This window comes from Hemiscyllium ocellatum, chromosome 37, assembly GCF_020745735.1.
Source record: "Hemiscyllium ocellatum isolate sHemOce1 chromosome 37, sHemOce1.pat.X.cur, whole genome shotgun sequence".
NCBI classification, from domain to species: domain Eukaryota; kingdom Metazoa; phylum Chordata; class Chondrichthyes; order Orectolobiformes; family Hemiscylliidae; genus Hemiscyllium; species Hemiscyllium ocellatum.
In genome coordinates, this window is record NC_083437.1 from 18,742,443 (window position 1) to 18,763,567 (window position 21,125).

General features: G+C 39.9%; 1 protein-coding gene across 5 annotated transcripts in view; it reads left to right on the plus strand.

Moving 5' to 3' along the window:
• Positions 1 to 21,125, plus strand: part of vps13d (vacuolar protein sorting 13 homolog D) — a 296,748-nt gene that overhangs the window by 131,768 nt on the left and 143,855 nt on the right. For all 5 annotated transcript variants that reach the window (XM_060852296.1, XM_060852292.1, XM_060852293.1 and 2 more), the window contains 4 exons: positions 535 to 751; positions 7,227 to 7,301; positions 13,488 to 13,691; positions 16,299 to 16,388. In XM_060852296.1, the coding sequence (XP_060708279.1) occupies positions 535 to 751; positions 7,227 to 7,301; positions 13,488 to 13,691; positions 16,299 to 16,388 (586 nt within the window). The remainder of the gene's footprint in view (positions 1 to 534; positions 752 to 7,226; positions 7,302 to 13,487; positions 13,692 to 16,298; positions 16,389 to 21,125) is intronic.

A 21,125-nucleotide genomic window follows, 5' to 3' on the forward strand; every position in this document is an offset into this window, starting at 1 on the left:
TTGAGGACAGTTAGAGTTGAACAACAAATGCTGACCTTGTGAAAGCTCCCCATATCCCAGCTAAAATAAAGAACTTGTTCTCTTCATTGGAAAACCAATACAAGTGCGACATAAATTTAGGATTGTTATTAGAATAACAAAATTGGGTGTGGGTGGGGGCGGTGCACAATCAGTGTAGATGGAAGGGAGTAGCAACTTATTTTGTCTGCAAGTCATTATAACATCAATAACATTGAAAAGGGATGTTAAAAATAATAAGTTAAAAGAATATTGGAAAAGACCAGGGAAATTGATTCAGCAATAACTACTTTTGAAGAGTATGATAAGCCAGTTGGTCTTCCCCTCTAATCTAAATTTTGTAAACAGCATAATAAAAAAGGCAAACTAAGTGATTCCAGGACTGTTGTCTTCATTAGTGTAAGTGGAGAGAAATCTGTTTCCAAACAGAATGAAATCATTGAATAATACAATATAGGGGACTTCCTCACCTCTGTTCGAATCTTAAAAGTTATTTCATTTCCTTTCGTGTTGTAGATTCAATTCTCAACCCTTGATATCAGACTGTCATACAATGATGTTCAGCTCTTCCTGGCAATAGTGAAGTCTTTCCCTAAACAAACTACAGCATTATCCACTGTACCCGATTCTGATTCTGTGAATGCCAGCAACAGCTCGGTTCCTTTGGCAGGCAACCCACTGGCAGGATCTGGGAAAAAAGAGACAAGCAAATACCAGATGGATCCTGTACTGGGTAAGTCATTAACAGAAGAGCAAAAGGACAATCATTGATGGGAAGCCTTCAGAAATGAGATAACGAGAATCCAGAGAAAGTATATTCCCATTAGGGTGAAAGGTAAGGCTGGTAGGTATAGGGAATGCTGGATGACTAAAGAAATTGAGGGTTTGGTTAAGAAAAAAAAGGAAGCATATGTCAGATATAGACGGGTTAGTTCGAGTGAATCCTTAGAGTAAAAAGGAAATAGGAGTATACTAAAGTAGGAAATCAGGAGGGCAAAAAGGGGCCTGAGATAGCTTTGGCAAATAGAATTAAGGAGAATCCAAAGACTTTTTACAAATACATTAAGGACAAAGGGTAACTAGGGAGAGAATAGGAGATGCTAAATGAGAATCTTGCATCAGTATTTACTGTGGAAAAGGATATATAAGATATAGACTGTAGGGAAATAAATGGTGACATCTTGCAAAATGTTCATATTACAGAGGAGGAAGTGCTGGATGTCTTGAAACGCATAAAAATGGATAGATTCCTAGGACCTGATCAGGTGTACCCTAGAACTCTGTGGGAAGCTAGCGAAGTGATTGCTGGGCCTCTTGCTGAGATATTTGTATCATCAATACTCACAGGTGAGGTGCTGGAAGACTGGAGGTTGACTAACGTGGTGCCACTGTTGAAGAAGGGTGGTAAGGACAAGCCAGGGAACTATAGACCAGTGAGCCTGACGTCGGTGGTGGGCAAGTTGTTGGAGGGATGTATGAGGGACAGGATGTACATGTATTTGGAAAGGCAAGGACTGATTCGGGATTGTCGTCATGGTTTTGTGCGTGGGAAATCATGTCTCTCAAACTTGATTGAGATTTTTGAGGAAGTAACAAAAAGGATTGATGAGGGCAGAGCAGTAGATGTGATCTATATGGACTTCAGTAAGGCGTTTGACAAAGTTCCCCATGGGACACTGATTAGCAAGGTTAGATCTTATGGACTATTTTGAGAACTAGCCATTTGGATACAGAACTGGCTCAAAGGTAGAAGACAGGATGGTGTTGGAAGATTGTTTTTCAGATTGGAGGCCTGTGACCAGTGGAGTGCCACAAGGGTCGGTGCTGAGTCCTCTACTTTTTGTCATTTACATAAATTATTTGGATGCGAGCATAAGAGGTACAGTTAGTAAGTTTGCAGATGACACCAAAATTGGAAGTGTAGTGGACAGCGAAGAGGGTTACTTCAGATTACAACAGGATCTGGACCAGATGAGCCAATGGGCTGAGAAGTGGTAGATGGAGTTTAATTCAGATAAATGAGAGGTGCTGCATTTTGGGAAAGCAAATCTTAGCAGGACTTATACACTTAATGGTAAGGTCCAAGGGAGTGTTGCTGAACAGAGAGACCTTGGAGGTGGAGTCACGGGTAGATGGGATAGTGAAGAAGGCGTTTGGTATGTTTTCCTTTATTGGTCAGAGTATTGACTACAGGAGTTGAGAGGTCATGTTGCGGCTGTACAGAATATTGGTTAGTGCACTGTTGGAATATTGCGTGCAATTCTAATCTCCTTCCTATCGGAAAGACGTTGTGAAACGTAAGAGGATTCAGAGGACATTTGCAAGGATGTTGCCAGAGTTGTAGGATTTGAGCTATACGGAGAGACTCAACAGGCTGGGGCTGTTTTCCCTGGAGTGTCGGAGGCTAGGGGTGACGTTATAAAGGTTTACAAGATCATGAGGGGCATGGTTAGGGTAAATAGGCAAAGTCTTTACCCTGGGGTTGTGGAGTCCAGAACTAGAGGGAGTAGGTTTAGGGTGAGAGGGGAAAGATGTAACAGAGACCTCAGGGGCAACTTTTTCACACAGAGGGTGGTACGTGTATGGAATGAATTGCCAGAGGAAATGGTGGAGGTTGATACAATTGCAACATTTAAGAGGCATTTGGATGGGTATATGAATAGAAAGGATTTGGAGGGATATGGGCCGGGTGCTGGCAGGTGGCACTAGATTGGGTTAGGATATCTGGTCGGCATGGATGGGTTGGACCATGCTGTACATTTCTATGACTAACCTGAGTACACCTGCTGAAATATGCTGGTTCTATACAGTAGGCTTTCTTTTTAAAAGAAAAAGTGTGTCTCGTGATCAAAACAGGATTTGAGCACAAAAACCAGACTGGAACTTTATTGAATTGATGTATTGTAAAAGATATCTTCTTTCAGATAATACATTAAAACAAGGTTCTTGCTGCCCTCTCAAGTGGATGCAAATGTTTTGCTGTCCTGATCATCATTGACCTCCTGTCTTATTTCACAAAAAAATAGATTAACTATTCACTAATCTCGTTGCTGCTAATGAGACACTGCTGTATGCAAGTTGACTATGCTGTTAATTCCCAGTGTTTGTAAACAGTGATATTGGTCCAAAAGATATTCACTAGCCATATGGACTACCTGGTTTACAGGAGTGGTATTGTTAATATTGCAGCTATAATGTATTTAGAAAAGAAAGGGGAAAAAGAAGTGGTATAAAAACACGCAAAAACTGCAGATCCTGCAAATCAGAGTCAACGACAGACATTGCTCTGGAAAAGCTCAGCAAGTCGGGCAGCATCTGTGGAGAGAAATCAGCATTAATGTTTCCGGCCCAGCAACACTTACTGAGAACTGAGTTCTGTGGAAGGGTCAATGCACCTGAAATATTAACTCTGATTTCTCTCCACGAATGCTGCCAAACATGCCAAGGTTTTCAGCAATTTCTGTTTTTTGTTTTTGAAGTAGCAGTCCTGATTAGAGATTGCATTTGCAATAGAAAAAATGGATACACAGAAGATGGGAGCAGGAGTAGACCATTCAGCTTCAAACGTGCTCCACCATTCATCATAATCACAGCTGATCGTCCAACTCAGCAGCCTAATCCTGCTTTCTCCCCCTAGCCTTTGATCCCATTTGCCCCAAGTGCTATATCTAGCTGCCTCTTGAATACGTTTAATGTTTTGGCATCAACTACTTCCTTTGGTAATGAATTTCACAGGCTCACTTCTCATTGGGTGAAGAAATGTATCCTCATCTCTGTCCTAAATAGTCTATCCCAAATCCTCAGACTGACCCCGATTCTGGAGATACCCACTCTCGAGAACATCTTCCATGCATCTACTCTGTCTAGTCCGGTTAGAATTTTATCAGTCTCTATGAAATCTCCTCTCATTAAATCATTAACCTTAAGATAGAAACAGAATCTTCATGGGTTAAGACTAAATTAAATACGATCCTCAGACTTCTAAGAACAATTTACAGGCCAACAAGTAGTGGAAGGAAAATAGAGCAGGATATATGTAGGCAAATCGATGAGGAAAACATTTTTGACAGTGTGTTCTAGATATTTGTAAGAAGTTCAAAAAGAGATAAATTACTACTGGGCGTAGTGATGATAAACTAACCAGAATAGATAGTTAAAAATCAAACAACACCAGGTTATAGTCCAGCAGGTTTATTTGGAAGTACTAGCTTTTGGAGTGCTGCTCCTTCATCAGTTACCTCATGAAGGAGCAACGCTCTGAAAGCTTGTGCTTCCTATAAAACTATTGGTCTATAACCTGGTGTTGTGTGATTTTTAACTTTGTCCACCCGGGTCTGACACCAGCTCCTTCACATCAGATGAGATAGGAGAAGCAAGTGCTGTAGAACAACTAGGCAGTGGAAATGATAACATAATCATAATATTTTGAAGGCATGAGAGTGGAACTACAGAAGACAAAGTGTAAAACAAAATGACAAATGTCAAGTTAGAACTTTGGTAGGAAATATTGTAATAAAGTTCATGAAACAGATCTTCTCATGAATAACAAGAAAAAACTATCCAAGTATGAATAGTGGTAGCCTACTGATATTGTCACTGGGCTAGTAATCCAGAGGCCTAGGCTAGTGTCCTGATGACATGGCAAACTGAAATTTGAATTCAGTCAAAATCTGGAATTAAAAAGCTGACCTAATGATGACCATGGAACCATATTAATTGTTATAAAAATCCATTTATTTCATTAATATCCTTCAGGAAAGGAAATTTGACATTGTCACCCTATCTGGCCTACATATGACGCCACATCCACAGTAATGCCATTGTTTCTTAACAATTAGGGATGGGCAACAAATGCCATCCTAGCCAACTATGCCAAAAGCTCATGAACAAAGGCAAAAGATGCAATGGATGTCACTGTAACTGATTTCACCACCAATCTGGAAGATGCATTTTGAGTGATAATGTTTTTGTGTGTAGAAGTGTCAGTTATTTGGGCAAAACAATTTTTAATGCTGACCTCTGTCTCTTCTGTGCCAATTTAAATAGCACATGTAGGAAATTAATGCCTTTCCTGCATATTATGAGTTTAAATGTAATGGAAGCTTGATAATTATCAATGATATTGATGAAGTCTTTTCTAATTCCACTTCTGTTTGAGTCTTACATCAACACAAACAGGAAATGATGTTACTATATGACTACATAACATAATAAAGCTGTCAGTAAGAATAAAAGAAATAACCCCAAAAATCAAACAGAGCCATAAAAAAAATTGTGTTCTGTTGACATCAGCAGTAGCAAAAATCATAGAATTTTGGTCGAAGAAGTAATGGAAATGTCTAGAAATGAAATATGTAACGTACCGGAACTGAAGTCTAAAAAGAAAACCTTGCTTGATTAATCTTGTTGAAAGCTTTGAAAACATAAAAGAAAGAGTAGACAAGAATAATGTAGTGTATACTTGCATCTTCAAAGGCCTTTTGTAAGATGCATAACAAAGGATTTATGATTGAGGTCAGAACATGTGATCACAGTTAGTGGACAAGTTCCAGAATGGATAACAAGCTGGCTACAAAACAGAGAGCAATCGTTAAGGGTAGCTGTTCAGATTGCCAAATCTGATGTTCTATTAGAATTGCTCCTGGGGCCATTGTTATTCAAAAATTGTATTGATGATTTGTGATCAGGAATCTAAAATGAAGTGTGTGATGACTACAGGAAATGTTAATAAACTTGCAAATGAATTTTGGCGTAGTTTGAGGTGGGACATTTTGGTGAATAGAATAAGGTGACCACTTACTGCTTGGATAGTGAGTGTGTTGATGGAATTGAAGAGCAAAGGTTTTTAGGGCTAAAGATGCACAAATCACTAAAAGCAGAAATGCAGGCTAACACTGGGCTTTATTTCTATGGGGAAAACGCTGAAAAGCAGAGAGACTTCTTTTTTTAAACCTTAGACTGTCCTTGAAGTACTGTACACTGTTCTTGGTTTTTTTTCTGAAAGAAATGTGGAAGCACTGGAGAAGGGCAATAAGATTTACAGGGACAACATAGAACAGAGATTTACTTGCAGTTGGTTAGAGTAGACCTTATCTCTTTGAAAGAAGGAGAGGGTGAGACATGACCTGATTGAAATGTCTTAAGAATATTGAAAGTGTTCGACACTGTTAAAGCAGATAAAATGTTTCTGCTTGTGGTGAGATCCAAAACTGAAAGCCAAAAGTATAAGTCAGCTTCTAATAAATCCTAGAGCAAATTCAGAAGAAAGAATTCAGAACCATATCAAGTCTTGGCCATTAAAGCAATGGCTGAATTTGACTTAAACAATGAACAAATATTGATAAAAACTTTGATACTGAGAAAATAACTTTGTTTTAGTATTCTTAACGTTCACATTAAATATTTCATGGACTAAATTTCGAAAACATTTCAAAATAATGCATTTGAACATTTCCTTCATGATTGTATCTATTTTCCCTATCAGACATTTTTAATTCATTAGGAATGAATTACTGAGATACATGGGTAGCTTTGTATTGTGAATTTACCGCATTAGATACTTGACTTAAAATGCCATAGCCATAGGCAACTGAGGGACTAATTTTTCGTTGTATCATTGTGAGGCCAATCTAACCCATGGTGAAAATAGCTCACTCATCCTATCAAATAATTACACTGTATTTTGTAAGGTTTCATGAATATCTCATGATTTCACGAAAGAATGCCTTGCTCATACAAACTGCTGAAATAAACTCCTGTATATGAGGAATTCCAGAGTGTCTTGGCACTTGAATGAGTGCCAGTCAAGAGGATTTTGTTTTGTTCACTTCGTAATGTACAAATTTAGTCAAATAAGCAGTCAAATTTAAAAGGCAGACAAACATTTTGAATGGAGATTTCAAACTGTTTTAATATAATTAACTTTGTTAAAAACCGATCAAAATGTGTTATCTCAGGACAGATGAACAGTAATTAGAATTGAATGAGAATACACAGACATAACCTATTGCAGGAGCATTGCATTTTATTCCCGATGCATAGTTTTGTTAACAGGAAGGCAGTATTGGAACTTTGCTGGAGGTTTTTCTGTGTGGTCTTTGAATTATATAGATGTTTAATTACAGTGCTTAAATTGTCTCTGACTCTAATGTGGAATGCAGGGATTGTTGACTAATTATACATTGGTTTTTTTTGCTTTTTTTTTGCAGAATTGCAGCTGGATCGACTCCAGGACCTTGGTTTCAGTCTGGAAGATTGTCGCAGAGCACTGCTGCTGTGCAAAGGTAGAGAATACATTGGAGAGATTTTATATTTCACCATATAGGATTTAAGCTAGTTTCTCAACATCAATCATCCATTCATGGCTATGCTAGTAGTACTGGTTTTGAAAAGAAATTTGTTCAGAAGCAGAAAGTAAAAATCTAGCTTGTTGATTTCTTTTGCTGTCTGTACTATTGAATAGTTTATTAAACAACATTTATCAGGGGTTTCTGCCTTTCAGGTTAAGAATTCCAGAAATGTGTAACTAAGACTATTTTACAGCCACTCTGAATCATTTCAAAGAGGCAACAAGTCACTGAAAAATCTAACTGACAATATTGTTCAGCTGACCCAGCTATTTTACTTGGCCAGTACAGAGCCTGTATTGATTAGCCTGTTTGCATAGCGTGTTGGAGCATCAAAACAGCTCTGCCTAAGGGCTGAAAAGTTAAAAATGGAACGTAGAAGTGAAATATGCTATTCTATTCATTCCTTTCATAGCCTATCTGCAACCTATAGTCGTGGAATCTTTTTCCTTACTGTTTATTCATGGAGAGTATGTATAAATATATTCTCCCATTTCAAAATATGAATTGAGCAACATACTCATTTATCCTCATAAGACCATAAGACATAGGAGTGGAAGCAAGACCCATGCGGCCCTTGAGTCCACTCCACCATTTAATCATGGCTGATGGGTGTTTCAATTGGTTTGTAAGTGCCTGTTTCCTTCTATAGCATTCCCCAATTTATGTCAATAGGTAGGTTTGGCCTACAGTTGAGTCATGGTAGTACCTGTTTTAGAGAGGAATTGTGCCAAGCTGATACCTTTCTGGGAGAGCCAAATGGCAGTTGCCTTGAAGCAGCTTTGGCAACGCCTGGGATGCATTCTTCATATTCGAGAAGGGAGCGAGACTAAAAACAGTTAACTATAGACCAGTTAGCTTAACCTGTTATTGGGAAAATGTAAAAATCTATTGCTAATATGTAATAGAGCATAGAGAAATACATAATGTAAACAAGCAGAGTCAGTGTGGCTTCAGAAGGGAATATCATGCCTGAGGAATTTATTAGAATTCTTTGAAGTAGTAACAAATAGTACAGATAAAGGGGAAACCAGTAGATTTAATATATCCAGAAGGAGTGTGGTATCACACACAAAGCTGCTTAATATACTAAGAGCCTATGGTGTTGTAGTATGCATACGGGCTTGGCTAACTAAAAGAAGCAGAAAGTTAGGATAGAAGAGCATTTTCAGGAGAGCAACCTGTAACTAGTGGAGTGGCACACAGAGCAGTACTGAAACCACAATTACTTAAAATATTAGTAAATATTATATATCCTTATAGTATATACATTAATGACTTAGCTGAAGAAAGTATATGCACTGTAGTCAAGTTTGCAGATGACAATAATAAGTGGGAAAGCAATTAATTAGGATGACACAGAACCTGCAGAGAGAGACATATAGGTTGAGTGGATAAACATTTGGCACTTGGAATATATGGAAAAATATGAGGTGATGCATTATGGCTCCAAGAATAGAGGAACTGAATATTATATAAATGGAGTAAGACTGCAGAAAGCTGCAGTGCAGAAGGAGTTGGAATGCCCTGTACATGAAAAAAAAACAAAGTCAGCAGGTAATAGGGAAGACAAATGGAATGTTGGCTTCTATTTCAATGCAAATGGAATATAAAAATGGAGAAGTCTTGCTAAAAGTATACAAGTCACCATAGAATCATAGAGATGTGCAGCAAGGAAACATACCCTTTGGTCCAACTCGTCCAAGCCGATTAGATATCCCAACCCAATCTAATCCCACTTGTCAGCACCCAGCCCATATCCCTCCAAACCCTTCCTATTTGTATACACATCCAGATGGTTTTTAAATGCTGCAATTGTTGACTATCCTTAATTAGTCCTTGCCTTCCAAATACATGTACATCCTGTCACTCAGGATTCCCTCCAACAACTTGTCTACCACCAATATCAGGCTCACCAGTCTGTAGTTCCCTGGCTTGACCTTACTACCTTTCTTAAATAGTGGCACCACGTTAGCACTTCCTCCTCTGTAATATGAACATTTTTCAAGATGTTGCCATCTATTTCCCTACATTCTATATCTTCCATGTCCTTTTCCACAGTAAACACTGATGCAAAATACTTGTTTAATATCTCCCCCATCTCCTGTGGCTCCACACAAAGGTTGCCTTGTTGATCTTTGATCTTGGAGGAACCTGTTTGGGAGAGGTCACAGCACAGAAACAGATAAGTGAGTATTTTTAAGTGTGGCCTTACAGTAAGTCTGCAGTAGTGAGTACAGTGGTTCTTTCTTGATTATATATTTTACTAAGATATGTCTCTTGATTAAACTTAAAAATTTAAACAGAAAGTATTAAGTTAGCCTGGAGCAGTGTTTAGTAGAGGAGTAAGACGGTGCTATTTTCTGGTCTGCGGATTAAAAGAAGCAATAGTGGCCTTTAGTAGAGTGATATGCCCTTCTTGTCAGATGTAGGAGTTCAAGGAGAGTTTACTTGTTACTGAGGATTATATCTGCAATGAATGCCGTTGGTTGCGAATCCTATCAGATCGAATGGATCGGTTGGAGATGCGGTTTGAGGCAATGAGGAATTCACAAGATCAAGGGGATGTGATGGATAGCAGTTTTAGGATGGGAGAAAAGTTGTAGATACGGTCATATAGATGGGTTAACTCCAGGCCACTGCAGCAGACAGCTGGAACTGACAACCGGAAGCGACAGAGACAAACCACTATAAATGCCAGAGGAAACAACACAGAAGCGCTTCACAGAAGGCTCCCAAGCACTGAGGATGTCACCTAGACAGGGGACGAAACGTTTGCAACACCAATTCCCAGCTCGGCAACACGAGCACCCGAGCTGCAAATCTTCTAACTCCAGGAAAGTTAAGCGAGGTACACGTAGTGCAGGAGGTGTCTGTGGCTATTCCCATTTCAGACAAGTATGCTGTTTTGAAAATGTAGGGGATGATGGATTCTCAGGGGAATGTAGCACGAGCAGCCAGGTTTCTGGTATCAAGACTGGCTCAATGACCGGTATGTCAGGTTTCAAGAGATTAATTGTGTTAGGGGATTCTCTAGTCTGTGGGACCCAGGGAGATAATGAGGAAAGAGATCAATCTGAGAATGGTACAGTTGAAAAAAAAAAGCCAGTCAAACAGTCAGGGCAGACAGGGACAAAGCAGAGAACAATGGAGGACTGATAAACTGCATTTATTTCAATGCAAGAGGCTTAACCGGGAATGCAGATGAACTAAGGGCATGATTCGGAACATGGGACTGGGATATCATAGCAATTACAGAAACATGGCTCAGGGATGGGCAGGACTGGCAGCTTAATATTCCAGGATACAAATGCTATAGGAAAGATAGAAAGGGGGGGCAGGAGTGGAGGGGGAGAGGCATTTTTAGTAAGGAATAGCATTATAGCTGTACAGAGGGAGGATATTCCTGGAAATACATCCAGGGAAGTTATTTGGGTTGAACTGAGAAATAAGAAAGGGATGGTCACCTTAGTTGGAATTGTATTATGGACCCCCAAATAGTCAGCGGGAATTCGAGGAACAAATTTGTAAAGGAAATCTCAGTTAGCTGTAAGAATAATAGGGTGGTTATGGTAGGGGATTTTAACTTTCCAAACATAGACTGGGACTGCCATGGTGTTAAGGGTTTAGGTGGAGAGGAATTTGTTAAGTGTGTTCAAGAAAATGTTCTGATTCAGTATGTGGATGTACCTACTAGAGAAGGTGCAAAATTTGACTTACTCTTGGGAAATAAGGCAGGGCAGGTGACTGAGGTGTCAGTGGGCGAGCACTTTGGGGCCAGCAACCATAGTTCTATTAGTTTTAAAATATTGATGGAAAAGGATAGACCAGATCTAAATGTTGAAGTTCTAAACTGGAGGATGGCTAATTTTGACTAATATTTAGGCAAGAACTTTCAAAAGCAGATTGGGGGCAGATGTTCACAGGTAAAGGGATGGCTGGAAAATGGGAAGCCTTCAGAAATGAGATAACGAGAGTCCAGAGAAAGTATGTTCCTGTTAGGGTGAAAGGAATGGGATAGGTGTAAAGAATGCTGGATGACTAGAGGAACGAAGCATAGGTCAGGTATAGACAGGACAGATCGAGTGAAGCCTTAGAAGAGTATAAAGGCAGTAGGAGTATACTTCAGAGGGAAATCAGGAGAGTAAAAAGGGGACTTGAGATAGCTTTGGCAAATAGAATTAAGGAAGGGATTCTGTAAGTACATTAAGGACAAAAGGGTAACTAGGGAGAGAATAGATCAGCAAGACGGCCTTTGTGTGGAGATGCAGGAGATGGGGAAGATACTAAATGAGTATTTTGCATCAGTGTTTACTGTTGAGAAGGATATGGAAGATATAGAATGTAGGGAAATAAATGGTAACATCTTGAAAAATGTCCATATTACAGAGGAGGAAGTGCTGGATATCTTGAAATGCATAAAAGTGGATAAATTCCCAGGACCTGATCAGGTTATAGAGTTATGTATATCCTAGAATTCTGTGGGAAATTAGGGAAATAAGGCAGGGCAGGTGACTGAGGTGTCATTGGGGGAGCACTTTGGGACCAGTGACCATAATTTTATTAGTTTTAAAATAGTAATGGAAAGTGATGGTCCAGATCTAAAAGTTGAAGTTCTAAATCGGAGGAAGGCTAATTTTGACAGTAATAGGCAAGAACTTCCAAAAGCTGATTAGGGGCAGGTGTTCACAGGTAAGGGGGTGGCTGAAAAATAGGAAGCCTTCAGAAGTGAGATAACAAGAGTGCAGAAACGGTATATTCCTGTAAGGGTGAAAGGAAAGGCTGGTAGGTATAGGGAATGCTGGATGACCAAAGAAATTGAGGTTTTGGTTAAGAAAAAGAAGAAAGCATGTGTCAGATATAGACAGGATAAGTCAAGTGAATCCTTAGAAGAGTATAAAGGAAGTAGGAGTATACTTAGAGGGAAATCAGGAAAACAGAAAAGGAACATGAGATAGCTTTGGCAAATAGAGTTAAGGAGAATCCAGAGGGTTTTTACAAATATATTAAGGACAAAAGGGTAACTAGGGAGAGAACAGGGCCCCTCAGTTAGACCACACCTAGAATACTGTGAATAGTTTTGATAACCTTATCTAGGGAAAGATGTATTGGCATTGGAGACCGTCTAGAGAAGATTCACTAGTTTGACTTAATGATGAGAATTTGAGTCGGTTAGGCTTGTACTCATTGGAGTTTAGAAGAATTAAGGGCCTTTAAGATTCTTAAGAGTTTAGGAGGGTAGATGCAGAGAGGCTGTTTTTCCCTTCAGGGAGACTCTAGGGCAGGAGGTATAATTTCAGAATAGGGATTACCCATTTATGACACCGATGGGGAGGATTTTTTTTCTCAGAATCTGTAAAGTGAATCTGTGGAATTCTTTGCTGTAGAGGGTTGTAGAATCTGGGCCGTTAAGTATATTCAAGGTTGAGGTGAACAGATTTCCAAATAATCAGGAAATCAAGGGTTCTCAGGGGGAATATTAGGGATTATGAGTTCAGCCATGACCTCATTGAGTGACAGAGCAAACCTGATAGGTTGAAAGGCTTACTTCTGCTCTGATGCTTTATGGTCTTATGATTTTTCCACATGCCTCATGGTGTGTAGGTGGGACATAAGCAAAGAGGGAAAGTAGCAAGTTTGCTCCTTCATATAACATTTTTAAAAATTGCTTCATTGCTGAAGTCTAATTTTTAACACTTGTGCTATTCAAACTAAATGTTTCAACAACTGGTGTATACATTTGTGATGGGATACATTTTGCTTCTGGATCATTAAGCTGGGAATGTGATGAGAATTGGGAAAATTGGTATAATTAATATACAATAGAAAATATGTACTTTGTCAAGGAAATACTAATGGCTGAGTTTGGCATTATAGACCATGAGATTCTATGTTCACTTCCCAGTCTAGACTACGCTATACTGACTTCATCAACATGACATTAGGGCCAAATCAGCTAGGGTTTATGTTCTTGATCACGATCCAGTTTTCTCTGTGGAAGTTACATTAAACATTATTTTTGGCATATATTGTTTGAACAAATAGATAAATTCTCAAGTAATAAAGCAGCTGATGTCTTTTGCACCTACTAACTTCATTTCTGTTTTATTTCTAACTGTGCAGGTCAACTGAATCAGGCTGCCACCTGGTTATTTAAAAATGCTGATCCAGTGTCAACAAATGGAACCATGTCGAGCAGCAGTGACCGTGGAACAGCTGCAGCCTTACTGGTCTCTGGGATAGAAGTGAAAGCTGAGAGCATCTGTATCTGCTTGATCGATGACTGCATGGATTGTGATGTACCTCTTGCTGAACTTACCTTTTCAAGTAGGTTTCCTACACAAACCACAGGTTAAATAGAGCTTCAACTCCATTGTGACCAAGTTGGTAAATCCAATCTAGCAATAGGAGCATGGTGAATGTTATTGGATTGATAATGTGGAGACAGCAGCTGAGGAATTAAGTTCAGTTAATTAAATGCATTTGAAATGTAAAGAAAACTAATATCAATAGAAGTAACTGCAGAACTGCGATAGTCTCATCATAAAAAAAAGTCTTGTATCCTTCAAAGAAGAAAATGTGCCAAACCATGTGATATTGGCTCTTATTTAATGCTTCACATGGCCTGACAAGTTACTCAGTTTTATTAAACCACTACAGGAAGCAACAATTAAAGTAAAACCAGATGCGCAATGCAGTATAAACCTAGACATATAAAGATGTACCTAGTCTGGTGATCCCTACAAAGTAATTCTAGTTAGTATCTAGGGAATTCCTCTAAAATAGTTAAGCAATGACCTCACATAGTCCTACTTATAGAATCCTATCTATCAGGCAGTACTCTGGACTCCTCCCTCACTGAACATGGCTGTCCTCTCTCATGAACATATCAAGCCAGCTACTATTGGTGGTGATAAAATTTGAAGGGAGTGGGCCTGGGAGTTATGAACATCAGGTCCACATCCCATGAGGTTGCATGACCTCAAATCAAACATTTGACAAGGAAGCCTTCTGCTGATTATACTCTACTACCCTCACAACATCAGTAATCTTCCAGCTCAATCACAGCTTGGAAGATGTGCTGAATGCAGGAAAAGCAATCTTATACCAATTTGAAACACTCAACGTGAAACCAAAAGATAGCTGAACGCATTGGATGTGGGGAAGATATCTTAGCTGTATGGATAATGATTTCTGATCCACAACCAGCACTCCTCGAACCAAGCGACTCCAAAATGACTATAAGCACTGACATCTGTCCAACAAATTGGAAATTTGCCCTATGTTCACAAACTTCAATCTGGTAAATTCACCACCAGCCCTCCACCCACCCCACAAGCAAAGTGGTGGAAAACGTCACTATCAATTGTCACTTTCTTACCAAGAATATGTCATCAGTGCTCAATTTAGGCTCCACTTAATATAACTTTGCGCCACACATAGATAAAAGAAATGAATTCCAGAGATGGAAATCACTCCCTTTTTCATCAGGACAGCAAAAGCCATCTTTCACCAATTTGATACACTTAACGTGATACCAAAAAATAGCTAAACGCGTTGTTTGTAGGGAAGGTATGGGTAATGATTTCTGGACCAAGTGCTGCATCAAGATATTATGAATTAGAGAAAATTCTCCACTAGCTGTTGACTGCTTGGCACCAAAAAAAAGGTTGTGCATGTTAGAAGCCAGTCATGTCAGCCCCAACACGTTGTCAGAGTTCTTCAGGACATCATTCAAGGTCCAACCAAATTTAATGGCTTTATGACTGATCTCCATTTCATAGTTCAGTCAGAATTGGGGATAACCATTAATTGCTTGCAGTGTTCAGTTCCAACGGCAACTCCTTGGATAACAGAGTATGCAGCAAAATCTAGACAATATTCAGGCGTGGGCTGATTATTGGTAAGTAACATTTCACTATCCATGTGCCAGACAGTAACGATTTCCAACAATAGAGAACCTAGCTATCTCCTTCCCTTGACACAACAGGCATCACCAATACCCTAGCAACAGCAGTCAATGTTAATCATTAATAACATTATGATCAACTTCATAAATACTATGGTTGCATGACCAAGACAGATGCTGGGTATTCTGCAGTGAATGATTCATCTCCTTACTCCTCAAAACCTTTTCAGCACCTTTACAAGACACCAGTCTAAAATGTGATAGAATACTGTCCACTTTCCTGAATGTGTACAGCTCCAAAAACACTACAGAAACTCAAGAACATCGGAGATGAAGCAACCTGTTGACAGATCCCCTATCCAACCCCATAAACATTCACTTCCTCTGCCACTGAAATATCATGACAGCAAAGTATTCTATTTGCTTATTGCCTTCCAATCCTGTGGTCTCAACCACCAAGGAAAACAGGGACGGAATGCATAGGAACACTGTGAGCTACAACTTTCCCTTCGTGGCATACACTGTTCTAAAATTGAGAATATATTGGGACATCTTTGTCAGTGGGCTAGAATCCTTGCTCTCCCTTTCTATCAGCATTGTGGAGTTCCTGCAAAACATGACCTGCAGTATGTCAAAAAGGTAGCTTTCTCATGGGCAGTTCTTCAAGGGCTTTAATAGCAATGATAACATCACATGAATGAATACAAAAGACAAAGAATTAGACAAAGAGCAAAATTAATCACAGACTTCTAAATGTTATATATACCCAACATTCCAGCAGTTTTATTATTGTACACAAAAGCACACTCAGTAGAAATATGATTTAGAAATTACTGAAGGCCATTGTTTATTCTGAAGGATAAAACTTATTTTGTGATGCAAGGTGTTCAGAGGTCAAGACTAAAAACTTCACTTGGTACATATTCTAGAGTTAACTCGCGTTCCTGCCCATAGTGTTGTTCAGTAGATCAAATGTCTTCACATTCAGGGATATTTAGTTTGATTCATGTCTTTCTGTGTTTTAGGACTCTACTTCCTGCAGAGAGTTGGAACAAGCCCAGAAGGCTCTGCCAATTTTACCTTCTCTGGAGAATACTACAACCGCGAGCTGTCTGGTAAGATCCTGAATATTTGGGATGGCATAAGAACAGGAAAAAATATCAATGTGCCTATGGTGCACATAACTATCTTGTCCTGAACACATTCTATAACATTCATGTTTTGAAGGGTTTAAGTTCAGATTTAGTCATATTTTTCTTCCCTTAATGATTTGTTTACATTTTAATAAATTACAAAGGGAAACAGACTGATATTCATAAATGAACTTTAGACACTGCAAATGCCCAAATTCCGTTGCAATGGAATAAATGTTCCATGAGGGAAAGTCTTTCCACTGTAACGCCCATGTATCCACTAGGTTAAAATGCTTGTTTAACAGGATAACGCAGATCATTGAAATGAAGTTATAGTATCCACTAGATGGGGCTAAAAACTAACTCACAATTAAAGTGGGGGGTGAGTGCCACATCATCTCTTGTGCTTAACCTAACACGTGATGTTAAAATAACAGTAAGCACTGGAAATCTGCAGTAAAGCAGAAAATGCTGGAAGTGCTGTGCACTTCAGTTGGCATCTGAGCCACGTTAATCCTTTGGGAAAGGTTTTATTTCTCAGGAACTACTAGGGAATAGTTGGCTAGTTACTTTCTAATGCTGACTGACCTGTTGTGAATTCCTGGCTTCATTTACTTTTAATTTTCGCCAGCTGCTTTTCATGGATGGGGCTCTATCCATTGAATAATCTCCCTGAGGGTATCCTTTGGTGTCTTAGCAATGTAGGCTATAGTGAGATTTGTTGCAGAAATAGGCAAAAAGTCAAGTGACGTGGTGAGTTTCTTGCAAGACCAGGCACGTTGCCAATTAAAAGGGATTAAAGCTAGTTCAGTATCCTGTAAGCACCCAACCTACCATATTAATATTCAGCTTTCCATTGTATCAAATACACCAAACAAACTAACTATCAAGAGATCTCGACATGGAAGCCAAAGCTAGTACCTCGTGACTTCAACTTGATGCTCGCTCCAAAGGACCTCCATGTCAGACATCGGGCACAAAATGCTCAGGGCATGTTCCTTGGGCACCGACCGCACATACCCCATGTCCAAAGACTTTGGTATCCTACATGAGCCGGCCTCACTGAGCCCCTTGATAAAACACCTCTTACAGGATACTTCTGCACTTGAATGCCACACGGTGAGCTGCATCAGCAAATACCTTTATAGTGCTGCTGCCATGACACTGTACACTCGGGTACATTACACCCAGGTTATAGACTGCTCCAGGCTGCATCTCAGGGATCTTAACTCACCACGAGCAGACCTGAATGCTTTCAGTAATATTGCCTTGCCTTTGTTCAGTTTGACCCCTCTATCAGAACAACAAGGCTGATATTGTTTTGTAGGAGAAAGTTACTGCAGATGCTGAATCCATACTGAAAACAACAAATGGTGGAGACCACAGTGGGTCAGACACCATCCATGAAGAAAGAGCAAGCTACTGTTTCGAATCTAAATGATTTTTCATCAGAGCTGAAATGATATGTAGGGGGGGAGCAGCATTTATGCCATCCTTTGATGGGGTAATGGGTGTTGGGTGCTGATGAAGAAACGTCGCTGATAGTTCAGATTAAGTGGTCGGAATGGGAGAACAATAGTGTGTCTCCTGTCAGGCGTAAAAGGACAGACAGTCCCTACTCGATTGAGGGAAGGGGAGACAGACAACAAAATGTAACAATCTAAAAGAAAGGGAAGAAACGGAAACTGGATCACAATTTGAAGATGTTGAACTCAATATTAAGTCCAGAAGGATTTACTGTACCTAGTCTGAAGATGAGTTGTTGCTTGTCCAGTTTGTGCTATGATTCACTAGAACACTGCAGTCTGCCGAGGACTGTCTTGCAATTCAGTACAGGTACAAATCCAGAAATGTTGTCCTGGTTGTCAAGGCAAGGGCAATAGCTTTCTCTCAGGGGAACCTGGCACAGCAAATCAAGGGCTACCTCTGATACCAATCAGAGCTTGGTCACGGGCAACCATCTGCTTGTGACAGAATCAGGATCCTCTCATAAGAGTGAGATGAAAGTGAGGACTGCAGATGCTAGAGGTTAGAGTCAAGAGTATGGTGCTGAAAAAGCACAGCAGGTCAGGCAGCATCCGAGGAGCAGGAAAATAGACGTTTCAGGCAAAAGCCCTTCATCAGGAAAGGCTTTTGCACGAAACGTCAATTTTCCTGCTCCTCGGTTGCTGCCTGACCTGCTGTGCTTTTCCAGCGCCGCACTCATCCTCTCATAAGAGGTAAGGAACCAAATATTGGGTAGCCCACCAGCCTTCCTGACTCTTTTTGCCCTATTACAAGTTGTTTTCCTCTTGTTGCTTGATTTTTTTTTGTTGTTGAGAACAGGTTTTCTGTCTTGAGAATGTATTATTCCAGGTATTAGGGGAGTTAAAAGTTGATGTTATGTTTAGTGCAAGTGGGAAGTGTTTCACGTAAGTGAGTAGGCAGTGCAGAGGTTATTGCAGGGTTAATGCTGTCGAGGTTGGATGGGTGAGAGTAAGTGAGGGAAGCTGCTATAGGCAAAAGCAAGACTGGTAAAGGATGAGTCCAATGGAAGGTGGGTACATTAGCAGAAAAAAAGAGGATCAGAAATCAAAGAGAAAGTGATGGCACTTGTGTTGGCAGAGTGGATGAAGTCATTGACCTTCTGCTGACATTCCAGCATTCCTTCAGAAATTTGAGACTGTACTGACTCAGGTGCCAACCCCAGAACAGACTAGCATGATCCATTGTTGTGGCCTCCACTGCTGGTCTTGGAGGAAGAGGACATCCCAGGTTTGCACCATCCCATCCAGCAGGACTTCCAGTTTCTTCTTGTCAGCTAAAGTCCTGGGCAGATGTCAGGAACAATGCAGGGCTGCTCCAGAATGACAATGCTTGATCCACTGTGCAACAGGCTCGAAAGGATAGCATGGTGCAAAGGATGCTGGTCAACTCCTGGATATCCCAGCAATGGTGGCTTGGACTGATAACAGCATTTGGTAAGGTGGGATGGGAATTCAACTTGAGGGGCACGATAGGGGCAGGGTAGGCAGTTAATTATAGAATCCAAAAAGTGTGGAAACAGGCCATTTGGCCCAACAAGTCCACACTGACCCTCCAAAGAGTATCCCACCCAGACCCATTCCGCTACCCTTTACTTTTACATTTCCCCTGACTAATGCATCTAACCTACGCCACCCTGAACGCTATGGGCAACTTAGCATGGCCAATTCACCCAACCTGCACATCTTTGGATTGTGGAAGGAAACCAGAGCACCTGGAAGAAACCAATGCAGACATGGGGAGAATATGCAAACTCCACACAGTCACCAGAGGCTGGAACGTGAGTGCCTGGCACTGTGGTAAGGTACACCAAAAAATCTCATTGGGCCCACAGTGAGAATCCCTCCAAAAAACTCATCCCACCTTTCGCTTAGCCAAAAAAAAATAAGATTCAGCCCCGAGTTTTTTGTTTTGTCATTGTAGAGTACATCACCTCTTGGTATGACGTCTTGCATTGCGCTGGAACATTAAACAGCTAATTTGATATTTTCAGAATAGTATCATCAATATATGCATTGTCTATTTAATTGAATTTTTTTTATTGAATAGAACCCTGAAGAGTCACATAGTTAATGCTAGAAACATATTAAACTAAGCAAAATTGTCATCAGGTTTCGAAAATGTTATGACCTAGAAATTTGAGAAAGAAATTCTAAAGCACTGTACCTCATTCTAGCTTTGTGGGAGCTTCTGCTTTGTTTCATGTCAGTCTCTACACTGTCGAAGCAACAACCCCCCTCACCCCACTACCCACCCATCCACCCAGGAGCTCATTGGAATCATTTAAATTACAATACCCTGGAACAGGAGGACTTGTTAAGTTTTGTGCATGTCCTTTTGATTTTCTGGCTGACGTAGCATATTAGCTAACAGACTGCTGGATAGGCTTTTCTAACACCAAAGACTTAATGTCTATACACAGACAACAAGGCCTTTCAGTAGTGGCCAAATCTCTACACAAAGAACAGAGTTGTCGTGTGTTTTTTTTGTTGAGAAAAGGTTTTCTGTATTGAGAATGTATTTTTCCAGGCCATATTGCTATGGTGCTGGACATTTGGGTAGGCACTGTCATAACATTACTCTTAATCTAAAGATTTTAAATACAGTTTGCCGAAGAAATGCAGCTGTACTTAGTTCTACTTTTGAAGAATTTCTGTTTAGGCTGAACTGTGTAAAAGTGAGTTTGCCTGATGCCTTTTTTTTCTCTGTCCGTTACATACTTTAACATATTGTATTTAAATCTCAGTTAATGTTATTGAGAAGTTTTTACAAGATAGTGACATCTTTCCTTCATGGTGCATTTAGGTGTGGAGAGTTTCGGTGCAAATTGGTCAAACTAAGACTCAGTCTTCTGTTGTGTGCAGTTAAACTTGTTTTCTCCAGTTGGGACCAAACTAATGTAGAATTGAATGGTTTGAAAAGTCCTAGTTCTATTTGCCCACACACGCAAACAAGGCAGCAGTTGGGTGCAGGGCAACTGGGTTAAATTTGCAGGTCCTCATTGACTAGATTCACATATGTAAACTGCCTGCTTAAGTGTTGTTGACATCAGTCGAAATCTTGCCCACTTCAGTCATTTAAGGGCGAGACAATACAAATGCTCTATTTACATGAATCTCAGCTATAAAGTTTAATTTTAACTTTGAAAATTTACTTTATTTTAAACACCTTTAAAATTCTGGCCCTCACTTATTT